Source organism: Acinonyx jubatus, chromosome C1 (genome assembly GCF_027475565.1).
Source record: "Acinonyx jubatus isolate Ajub_Pintada_27869175 chromosome C1, VMU_Ajub_asm_v1.0, whole genome shotgun sequence".
Taxonomy (NCBI): Eukaryota; Metazoa; Chordata; class Mammalia; order Carnivora; family Felidae; genus Acinonyx; species Acinonyx jubatus.
This window is the reverse complement of record NC_069381.1, coordinates 93314823-93327010: the sequence shown is the minus strand read 5'-3', so window position 1 is coordinate 93327010 and position 12188 is coordinate 93314823. Positions and strand designations below refer to the sequence as shown.

The following is a 12188-nucleotide window of genomic DNA, read 5'->3' as shown; positions in this document are numbered from 1 at the left end:
TCATATAGTATTTGTCTGTCTCTGACTGACTTCTTTTGCTTAGCATTATACTCTTTAGGTCCCTCCACGTTGTTGGAAATGGCAAGATTTCGTTGTTTTTTATGGCTGAATGATATACCGATGTGTATATAAACTACATCTTCTTTATTCATTCATCTGTAGATGGACACTTGGACTGTTTCTGTAATTGAGCTGTTGTGAATAATGCTGCTATATACACAAGAGCACATGTATCCCTTTGAATTAAGGTTTTTGTATTTTGGGGGTAAATACCCAGTAAGGTGATTACTGGATCATAGGATAGTGCTATTTTTAACTTTTTGAGGAAACTCCAACCTGTTTTCCACAGTGGTACGCAAGTTTGCATTCGCACCAACAGTGCAAAGGGATTCCTTTTTCTCCATAGCCTCATCAACACATGTTTCTTGTGTTGTTGATTTTAGCCATTCTGACAGGTGTGAGGTCTCACTTTAGTTTTGATTAGCATTTCCATGATGATGAGTGATGTTTTCATGTGTCTGTTTGCCATCTGGATGTCTTCTTTGGAGAAATGTCTGTTCATTTCTTGTTCACATTTTTAATTAGATTATTATTATTTTTTTTTTATTGCTTTCAATGTATATATAAGTCTGGCTTTTGACAGTTTGACTTTGATGTGACTATGTGTGAATCTCTTTTTGTTTATTGTAATTGAAATTCATTGCTTCTTGGATAAGTAGATTACTATTTTTCTTTAAATTTGGGAACTAATTGGTCTTGAAATAATTTTGAAATGTGCCCCTTTCTCCTTTCCTTCTGGGACTCCTTTACTGTATATCTGGTGCACTTGATGGTGTTTCAGTGGACTCTGACATTTTGGGTTTCTTTCTTCTTCTCTTCTCCTCCCTCCTCCTCCTCCTTCCTCCTCCCCCTCTATCCTCCCCCTCCATCCTCCCCCTCCCTTCTTCTTCTTCTCCCTTCTCCCTTCTTCTTCTTCTCCCTTTTTCTTCTTCTCCTCCCTTCTTCTCCCCTCTTCTCCCCTCTTCTCTTCCCTCCTCCCTCTTCTTCTTCTCTTTCATCCCTCAGATTAGATCATCTCAATTGACCTACCTTCGAGTTCACTGCTATTTTTCCCTGCCAGTTCCAATTATTTGTTGACCTTATTTAGTGGCTTTTTAATTTCAGTTATTGTACTTTCTGTCCAGAAGTTTTATTTGGTTTCTTCATTGAAATTTTTTCATACGGTGAAATGTTATTCTCATGCTTTAAAAAATTTTTTTAAACATGTGTTTTCATTTGCTAAGCATATTTATAACAGTTATTCTAAAGTTTTTATCATGTAATTCCAACATTTGAGCTCTTTGGGAACAGTATCTAGTGACTGTTTTGTTTTGTGTGGACCATACTTTCTTATTTCTTTGCATGATTCATAATTTTTGTTAAAAACTAGTTATTTTATTTTTTGACAGTTTTAGAATTCTTCCACATTTAAATACACATGCAGCAATGGCTCTACAACGCAAGTTGTAAAAATGGATTAATCCACAAATTACACGTTCTGAAGAAAAATTTGCCCTTAAATAATTTTAAAAATACTGAGACCCACACATTCCCAACTTAAACCCTCATCCACACAAATTTACATTATTTATAAATAAGTCACAGGCTATCCCTGAATTACATTTGTCACAAATTCACTCTAGAGCAACACAGACCAAAATACCATTGAAGCTAAGTAACATAACACAAAGTTAAATTTTAAACTTACACATGACAAAAGACACCAACATGACACATTAAAGAAGGTAACCTAACGCAGTAAATCTATAGCAATCTTGATAAACGCCATTGGAGTGCAACACAGAGCTAAGCTGCAACATGTAAGGGTCCAAGGGTCATTTCCCTGCAGCCACAGCTCTTGGTGCAGGGATTTCCTAGGTGGATGGTCAACAAAGGATGTAGGAAATGACACAGTCCCCACCCCTGAACAAGTCCAGATTCTTTCTTTGGGGTCAGGGTCTGCAAGTGCCTGTCAGCTCCAGCCTCTGGCTGCTTGCCCCTACCTTGGGAGAGAACAGCAAGCAGACAGGCTGAGGTGGGGCTGCAAGCCCCTGCTGTCTGCCATCACACCCCAAACCGGACATCTTCCCAGTCCAGGCCAACACTGCCTGAAATCCAGCGACAAGCATTTGTACCTGGACATCATGTGTTGTCCTGGAAAGTACCATGGGTCTCCCAGACCCTGAACAAGATGCTCTTTGAGTGAGGCCCCATGGTGGCCACTGGGGTGTACAGCCCAGGGTGCCCACCAGAGTTGGGATCCAGGAGCTGCCCACTGCTGCTTGGCTTCTGCCTGAAAACCCCATTTGGCACTGAATAAACCAGGTCTCCTGGGGCCTGGACTCGTTTTGAACCACTAGCCAGAACCTGCCAGCTTTGTCCATGCAAGGCCAGTGGGAGGCCACTCATCATCTGCCCCACCGGCCCCTGAATGACTGGCTGTGCCGGCCACCTCCCAAAGCATCTGTCTTGGCTCCCAACAGTGCTGTTGTGACTGTGGCAGGTCAGCTAGGCTGCAGCTCAGGGGAGGCCCTCCTTCCTCTGACAGCATTGTGGGGGAGGCGCCCGCCAGTCGAAGAGGTAGGAAAGGTGCAGCTGCATGTCCTGCTTGCACAGGTGGTCCTCTCCCATCAGGGCCTTGTGCTTCTCCAGCATGTCCTCCAGGCTCAGCTTGCGTGTCACTGGGTACAGTTTGCTACAGCCACTGGACTTTGACTCGGTGTGGAAGCAGGGGTCGTACTCGTGCCGGACACCCATCGACGCTGGCCAGGCGCCCAGGGACAGCTCCTCACTGTGCCACGTGTGCCAGTGCTCAAGCTGTGGCACGGGTAGTGCACCAGGTCCGCTGAGAGCGCAGAGCCACTGCTTGGCGTGTACGGCAGGTAGTGGTCACAGAGCTGTCAGATGGCTTTGTGCCAGTGGCCCCGAGGCTTGGCACTGCCGCGGCCTAAAAGGAAGCCCCAGTTGAGATGGTGACCGTGCCTGGGGTCATGTGTGCGCAGCTCTGCCAGCAGCTCGCCCAGCCCCGCAAACGCGTCGGCATCCGCCTTTAGCATGAACGCAAAGGCCACGTGCCCTCCAGCCAGACCAGCGTGGCTGGTACCTTGGCCGTGAGGTTCTTGCACACGTGGTGTAGCCGGGGGAGCAGCAAGTCACCGTGCTGTGCCTGCTCGCGTGCCAGGGCTAGCCGCTCCTTGGCGCCCAGGCTGCCTGTGCCCACTAGCAGAATGTGCCCGCATGTCACCCTGGCTGCTGGGCCGTGTGGCCGCCTCCTTTGTGTGGTGCACCACACAGTGCCGTGCGGCTGCCCACGGCGCACAGGCCAACGGTACTGCCAGGAAGGTGGTGGCCCGTGCTGGCCCAGCGGGAGGAGGGCTGCGGCCTCTGGCAGGCTAGGGCCAAGAGCCGCACAGCAGGCCAGGTAGAGAAGTCCGGCACTGCAGAGCACCAGGCCACCCAGGCCCAACACTGTCCAGTGCCACCAGGTGTGGTATAGTAGCTTCAGGACACTCCCCCGGGACATACCAGAGGCCCTGACCCTGCGGCACAGGCAGAATCCGCTGACAGTGGAGGCTGAGGGCCAGGGCAAAAACTAGTTATTTTACATAATATAATATAGGGACTCTAGAAATCAGCCCTCCCCTCTCCTCCCCCTCCCCTCCCACTTCCAAAAGCTTGTTAGTTTGCTGTTTGATTACTTATCTGGATCAATACAATGCATTCCCTATTCTGTCTAGTGTGGAGCCGGAGCTGACAATATTTTTGGTCAACTTCATAGTCAACCAGTGATTGGCAGAAACTTCAAAGCAGTGCCGGGGCACCTGGGTGGCTCAGTTGGTTAAGCGTCTGACTTTGGCTCAGGTCATGATCTTGCAGTTTGTGAGTTGGAGCCCGGCATCAAGCTTTGTGCTGACAGCTCAGAGCCTGGAGCCTGCTTCGGATTCTGTGTCTCCCTCTCTCGCTGCCCTGCTTGTGCTCTTGCTCTCTCTCAAAAATAAAAATAAACATTAAAAAAAAATTAAAAAAAAAAACTTCAAAACAATGCCTTAAAGCAATGAATCGTCCCCATTTGAAAAGAGGCTCTGTGTACATGTTGCAGCATGCCCTCGGTGCTCTGGTGGTTTATAGTTCTTTCTTAGCTTTCATTTCCTGCTTGTGAGAGATTAGGGTCTTTTACATTGTCTTCCTGAGCTTCCATGCCTGCTTGCATGTGTATTCTGCCCTCTAGACCTCTACGTGTAACCATTTGTGCACATCGATTCCCTGGATTTTCCGATATAATTTTCTTGGCCATCTTTCTAGCCCTTCCTAGTTTTTCTGCCTGAGGCAGCTGCAATTTGACACAATCGCTGTTACTTATTTTTGACTAATGGCCAGATGTTTCCTCACTGTGTGAACTCTAAGTCAGTTCAAAGCTGGTGAATGGGCATTTCCAGGAAGCTTCCAGACAGGTCAAACAGTGACAGTTCTCTGGTAGTGGGCTTTTTTGGAAACTTCCCAAACAATTGTCCCTTCAGTACCTACTACACTGGGGTTTCTTTCCTTTTCCCTTTCCTTTCCTTTCCTTTCTTTCTTTTTCTCCCCTCCCCCTCCCCCTCCCCCTCCCCTTCTCTTTAGTTGCTCTTGCTCTTAGGCCTCTAATTTTTAAGACTCCACTGATCTGTGAAGGTGACTAGGAAAGAGCATCCTCAGAGCTCACAGTTCTTACTGAGATTCACTTGTTGTTCTTGAAGAAATGCTCTCCAGCTTCTTGAAGCTTTGGGTAATTTCCAAAGTTTAGAAAAAGTTGACATTGACCATTTTGCCACTGTTCTCTCCCCCCACCCCCGCCCCACCACACCCCTCTCAGAGTGGATATTCAGAAGTCCTTACTTGACTGTTCCTAAAGTGTTCTCCAAGACACTTTTGAGGAACAAGTTTAGAGTTTGAAAAAGTGGGCTGAAAATACACAGATTCTTGCCAGGTGAGCCAATTATTTAAAATAAATCTCTTTCTCAGGAATCTAGTTTTGGAAGCAGGAGGTGAGAAAATGAGTCTTACTTACAAAAACCTATGAAAATAATGCATCTGGTCTATGTATTTTTAACATGGGTTCTAAAAAATTCAATGAAAAAGAAGAGTTTTTTTAAATCAAATAGTGCTGAAACAACTGAATAAAAAAATAGAAACAAACTGGCACTTAATCTAATACTTCACACAAAATATTTACTTTATATAGACATCCATTTAAGAATGCTAAAACTATATAAAAGTATGAGTAATTTTAGCAGTATTGGGGGTAGACATAGTTTTATATATATGTAACATAAAAGGCTTGAGTTATTACAATGGATAAGTTAGAGTTATCATAATTAAAATTTTCTGCTTCAGACACTACGATGATTGACTTCTTGTGTCCCGCTTGGCTAAGCTATAGTACCCAGTTGTTCGGTCAAACACTAATCCAGATGTTGCTGTGAAGGTACTGTTTTAGATGTGATTAACTTAAAAAAAATTTTTTTAATGTTTTTGTTTATTTTTGAGAGAGAGAGAGAGAGAGAGAGAGAGAGAGAGAGAGAGTGGGGGAGGGGCAGAGAGTGATGCAGGGCTCAAACTCATGAACCATGAGATCATGACCTGAGCCAAAGTTGGACGCTCAACTGACTGAGCCACCCAGGCGCCCCTAGAAGTGATTAACTTTTGTAATCAGTTGGCTCTCAGTAAAGCAGATTATCCTCCATAATGTGGGTTAGCCACATCCAATCAGTTGAAGGTCTTATGAACAAAAACTGAAGTTTCTCAAGAAGAATGAATTCTACTTCAAGAACATAACAATTCTGAGTGAATTTTCAGTCTTTTGCTCTGCAATGGAGATTTTGGACTCAATACTGCAACATCAAATTCTACCTTAATTTCCTATTTGCTGGCCTCCCCTATAGATTTCCAACTTGCCAGCCCACACAATCATGTGAGACAATTTTTTCAACGTTTATTTTATTTTTGGGACAGAGAGAGACAGAGCATGAACGGGGGAGGGGCAGAGAGAGAGGGAGACACAGAATCGGAAACAGGCTCCAGGCTCCGAGCCATCAGCCCAGAGCCCGACGCGGGGCTCGAACTCACGGACCGCGAGATCGTGACCTGGCTGATGTCGGGGTTTAACCGACTGCGCCACCCAGGCGCCCCATGTGAGACAATTTTTTAAAAACTCTTTAACACCTCCCACCCCACACACACATAGGTGTCTCTGGGGAGCCCTATGCACACCCTAAGAAAATGAAAAGGAAAACTAGAGAGTGGGGAAAAACATTTTAAATATATATCTTACAAAGGGTTTATATCCAAAATATATAAAGTACTCTTTTAATACAGTAATATAAAGATCCATAAAGAAGGGGAACAGATTTAAACAAATACTTTGTAACATGAGATCAAGAAATGGTCAATGAGCATATCAAATTATAATGAACATTATTTGTCATTAGAGAAGTGCATATTGAAATATCAATATAATTATACTACACACCAACTAGAATTACTAAAATTATATAACTGACAATTATAAATATTGCTAAATATGGAGCACTTAGAATTTTCACGTTTCTGGTTAATGTAAAATTTATAACCACTCAAATATTTTTGATGGTTTTTTATAAACTCAAATTTACAATTATGATATGAGTCCACTGGATATTTACCCACGGTAAATGAAAACTTTTGTCCACAAAAGACTTATATTGGTATTTCATAGCAGCTGTATTAATAATAATTATAAACTGGTAATAATGTGAATGTCTGTCAACAGATAAATGAATGAACACATTGTGATATATCTGCACAATGGAATGCTAATCAGTAAAAGGAAACAAATTTCTGATATATGTAAATATATAGATGAAGTTCTAAACGTGTTTAGACACAAAAGAGAACGTATGTTAATACAGTTCCACTCATATGAAATTTTAGAAAAGGGAAAAAGCAAATTGTAATTTGTAACTATAGAAGACAAATCCATTTGGGACTTGGGTTTTAGGGGATTGACTGCAAAAAGAATTTTGAGGAATGATGGAATACCTTTACTTCCTAATTCTGGTAGTGTTTACATTGCTGTACATAGTTTTCAAAACTCATGTAACTCTACACTTATAATGAACACATTTACATGAACTATATTTCAATAAGGTTTATACTAAAAATCATAAATCTGTTAAAAGGCATCGAAGATTTGCATAGGTACTGGCAAATTTGGAAGCCAAACTTTAAAAAGAAGGAATGCTCAAAGAAGTGAGCCTGTCATCGATGCTGCTTTTTGCTCAAATTATAGGAATTGCCAATTCTTAAAGGAGGGGCTGACGTGGTACAAAACCAAGCATCACTTTCTGTGGAGTCAATAGTAGTACACTGACAAATACTGCAGTAATTGGCCCTAGGAAGGAGGTGAAACCTTGGGCAATAACCCACTTTCAGTCGGGACTCTGAAAGGCGTGAAGCTGAGGTACATGTAGAATTTCCATTGTACAGTTTGAAGCCAAGCTTCAGATCATATATTCCTTAGATGAGTCCGCCTACTGTGGGATCTCCAGCTCCTTTAGCCTATCTTCCTAACAGAAGCATGAGCAAATCCGATCTGGAGAAAGGTCCCATCACCCAGAGTCTCTAATTATATCTACAGTTTTTCACATTAAATATCACAGTACGGGGTGCCTGGGCGCTCAGTCAGTTAAGTGTCCGACTCCAGCTCAGGTCATGATCTCACGGCTCATGAGTTCGAGCCCTGTGATGGGCTTTGTGCTGACAGCTCAGAGCCTGGAGCCTGCTTCAGATTCTGGGTCTCCCTCTCTCTCTGTCCCCATCCCCCACTTGTACTCTCTGTCTCTCAAAAACATTAAAAAAAAGTGAAATACCACATTAATATATCTGACAACCAGATGAGTATATGGGCAGGTGAGGGGGGATGACAAAATACCAAGAACTTACTTTAGATAACCAAGAAAGCCAAATAATGGAGTTCACAGACATGGACTTTAAAACCATACAGATGGATTTGTTAGGCTAAAACACATAATAGCTGAAAATAATATTCACTTAATAGATAAGATGTAAAGGAAAAGAGAGTAAAAAATTTGTCAAAAGAAAATATTACAGTGATGCCATAGAGAAGCAAAAAGATGGATGTCAGAAGAAGGACCATAAGAGATACGTGGACTAAATAGTGAAAAAGACTGACTGGAGTGAAGAACAGGGTGGAGACAGAATGGGGCTGAACAGTACTTAAAGAGATGTGGCTGAAGGATGTTAGAAGATTGAAGAAAGATCAACCTGCAAATTAAAAAAATAGTTTTATAAACATAAATTTATGAAGGTAAATTAAAACATACGTAAGTATATTACAGCAAAGCTAGTAAAAATTAATGACAAGGAGAAAGTCTTCAAAACATCCAAAGAGAAGAAACATTGTGTTTAAAGGGGGAACATGGGACACCACCTGGGTGACTCAGTCGGTTAAGTGTCTGACTCTATTTCAGCTCAGGTCATGATCTTTCAGTTTGTGAGATCGAGCACCATATAGGGCTCTGTGCTGAATGTGGAGCCTGCTTGGAATTCTCTTTCTCCCTCTCTCTCTGCCCCTCCCTGACTCGCATGCACACGTGTCTCTTCCTTTCTCTCTCTCTCTCAAAATAAATAAACATTAAAAAGGGGGGGAACATAACATTTACAAGTGACTTGCTAACAGAGATGATGGAAATCAGAATGCAATGGAATAATGTATTCAAAGAACTAAAAGAAAATAATTGCCAACTTAAACCTGTGTGTCAAGTCAATCTATCAATATTAAGTAAAAATAGCAACATTTTTGGACCTATAAGGCCAAGAAATTTCACCATTAGGTCTTCACTAAAGAAAATATTAAAGGGGGTTGTTTGTGCAAAGTTAAGATTCCAGAGGCAGTATTAGAAATTAAAGAATAAACAGGAACAGAATGGATATATAAATGGGTAAGTCTAAATTACTGTTGATTGTACAAAATCATCATCATCATTATCAATCACACCTGCCTAGGCCTAAAATATATGCAGAAGCAAAATATATGAAAAAATACACAAATCAAAATAAATGGAATAAAAATTTTTGAATTTCCCTTAATTGCTCAGGAAATGTACAGATTTTGGTTTAAAATTTTTTTTAATGTTTATTAATTTTTGAGAGAGAGAGAGACAGAGCATGAGTAGGGGAGGAGAAGAGAGAGGGGGAGACACAGAACCTGAAGCAGGCTCCAGGCTCTGAGCTGTCAGCACAGAGTCCAACGCAGGGCTCAAACTCACGAACTGTGCGATCATGACCTGAGCCAAAGTCGGATGCTTAAGTGACTGAGCCACCCAGGCACCCCCCAGATTTTGATTTTAGTAAGGGGTACATGCTGGAATCTGTAGGGAACCCCTAAGACATTAGTATGAGAATGTGTAAGAGATAATAAAAGGAAAAATGGAATAATAAAAATTAAGCCAAAACAAAGCAAGAGGATTGAAAAAGTAATAGTGCAAGTGAGATAAATGTGACTGTATCTCTATTTCATGGATTTAAGTCAAATGTATCAATAATTATAATAAATATTAACTATAAATTCTCTAAAAGGCAAACACTGCTACAGCTCAATAACAGAATAGCAAATAATGTGATAAAAATGTGCAGAGAACTTCTTAAATTTATTTATTTAAATATAGCAGGGGCGCCTGGGTGGCGCAGTCGGTTAAGCGTCCGACTTCAGTCAGGTCACAATCTCGCGGTCCGTGAGTTCGAGCCCCGCGTCAGGCTCTGGGCTGATGGCTCAGAGCCTGGAGCCTGTTTCCGATTCTGTGTCTCCCTCTCTCTCTGCCCCTTCCCCGTTCATGCTCTGTCTCTCTCTGTCCCAAAAATAAATTTAAAAAACGTTGAAAAAAAATTAAATATAGTTGAATGTAACATGGTATGAATTTAAAGTTTACAATGCATTGATTAGATACAGTTGTATATTGCAATATGTTTAACATCTTAGCATTAGCTAATACTTCCATCATATCACATAACTATCATTTCTTTATTGTAAAAACAATTAAGGTCTAGTCTCTTAGCGCTTTTGAAGTTTATAATACAATATTGTTGATTATAACCGCTCTACTATACATTAGATCTCCAGAATGTGTTTATCTACTAGTTTCAAGTTTGTACCCTTAAACATCCCAGTTCTCCTACTCCTCAATCCCTGCTAACCTCAATTCTATGCTCTGTACAAGTTTAGCTTTTTAAGATTCCATATACAAGTGATATAATGTGGTGTTTCTCTTTATCTCTCTAACTTACCTCACTTAGCGTAATGCCCTCAAAGTCCATCCATGTTGTTGCAAATGGCAGGATTTCCTTCTTTCTCCTGGCTGAATAGTATTCCATTGTATGTGTACACATACACATACACACATACACATCCACATCTTCTTCATTTACCCACTGAGGGACACTTAGGGTGTTTCCATATGTAAAAATGCTGTAGTAAATACTGCAATGAATATGGAATTGCAGGTATCTTTTTGAAATCCTGATTTCATTTCCTTTGGATGTATACCCAGAAGTGGGATTGCTGGATCATATGATCACTCTATTTTTTGTATTTTGAACTTCCATACTGGTTTCCATAGTATCTGTACAAATTTACATTCTCACCAATAGTGCACTAGGTAGGGTTCCTTTCCCACACATTTTCACCAACGGTTGTTATTTTTTATCTTCTAGATGATAGTATTCTAACAGGTGTGAGGTAGTATTTTATTGTGGTTTTGACTTAGATTTTCCTGATGATTAGTAATGGTGAACACTTTTCATGTACTTGTTATCTATTTGTATGTCTTCTTTGGAAAAATTCCTATTGAGTTACTTTGCCCATTTAAAATTTTTTTTTTACATTTTTTTATTTTGCAGAGAGAGACAGTGCAAGTGCGGGAGGGACAGAGAGAGAGAGGGAGACACAGAATCTGAAGCAGGCTCTAGGCTCTGAGCTGTCAGCACAGAGACTGATGTGGGGCTCAAACTCACGTACTGTGAGATCAGGACCTGAGCTGAAGCCGGACACTTAGGCAACTGAGCCACCCAGGCGCCCCTACTTTGCCCATTTTTAATTTGATTTTCTTTTGTTATTGGCTTGCGTGAGCTTTTGGATATTTTAGATATTATCCCATATGCAATATATGGCTTGAAAAGATTTTTTCTCCTTTTCTGTAGGTTGACTTTTCATTTTGCTGATTTTTTCTTATGCTGTGCAGAATTTTTTTTGTTTCATGTAGCTTCACTTGTTTATTTTTGCTTTTCTTGATTATGTTTCTGATGTCATATACAAAAATAATCATTGCTAAGACCAATGCCAAGTGAATTCTTCTCTGTGTTTTCTTGTAGAAGATTTGCAATGTCAGGTCTTATGTTTATGTTTTAATTTATGTTGAGTTATTTTTAATGAATGCTGTAAGATCGCAGTCTGATTTCATTTTTTTGCATGTGATGATCCACTTTTTGCGTCACCATTTGTTGAAGAGGCTTTCATTTCCCCATTGAGTGTTCTTGGACCATTGTCAAATATTAGTTGACCATATCTGCAGGGGTTTATTTCTGGGCTCTCTTCCATTGGTCTAAGTGTCTATTCTTATGTCAGTACCATACTATTTTAATTACTAGAGCTTTGTATTATAGTGTGAAATCATGAAGTGTGATGTCTCCAGCTTTGTTTTTTCCCCCCAGAATTGCTTTGAATATTTGGGGTCTTCTCTGGTTTCACACAAATTTTAGAATTATTTTTTTCTCTTTCTGTGAAAATTGCCTTTATGATTTTGATAGGGATTACATTGAATTTATAAATATACTTAGTGGCATGATATTTTAACAATATTAATTCTCCTGACCATGAACATGGGATATCTTTCCATTTATTGTGTCTTCTTGAACTTATTTCATCAAAGTCTTGTAGTTTTCATTGTGCTGAATGTCCACTTCCTTGGTTAAATTATTAAGTATTTTACTGTTTTTCATGATACTGTGAATAGGATAGTTTTATTCCTTTTTTCATATATTTCATTGTTAGAGTATACAAACACAACTGATTTCTCTATGTTGATTTTATATCTTGCAACTTTCCTGAGCTTGATTGGTTC

General features: G+C 40.7%; 2 protein-coding genes across 7 annotated transcripts in view; one reads left to right on the top strand and one right to left on the bottom strand.

Annotated features, from left to right (window-relative positions):
- Nucleotides 1-12188, top strand: part of DRAM2 (DNA damage regulated autophagy modulator 2) — a 113007-nt gene that overhangs the window by 41143 nt on the left and 59676 nt on the right. The window contains exon 11 of one of the 6 annotated variants that reach the window (XM_053214600.1): nt 5410-5500. The exons of the other annotated variants lie outside the window; for them this stretch is intronic. The gene's annotated coding sequence lies outside the window, so the exon portion shown is untranslated. Of the gene's footprint in view, nt 1-5409; nt 5501-12188 lie in introns of those variants that run through there. 6 annotated transcript variants of the gene reach the window in all.
- LOC106978137 (beta-1,3-galactosyltransferase 6) lies at nt 2498-3562 on the bottom strand. Its single transcript, XM_015075783.3, is given in 5 exon segments — nt 2498-2855; nt 2858-3115; nt 3118-3259; nt 3261-3433; nt 3436-3562. Coding segments are annotated over 5 exon segments (996 nt in total). The 3' UTR covers nt 2498-2559.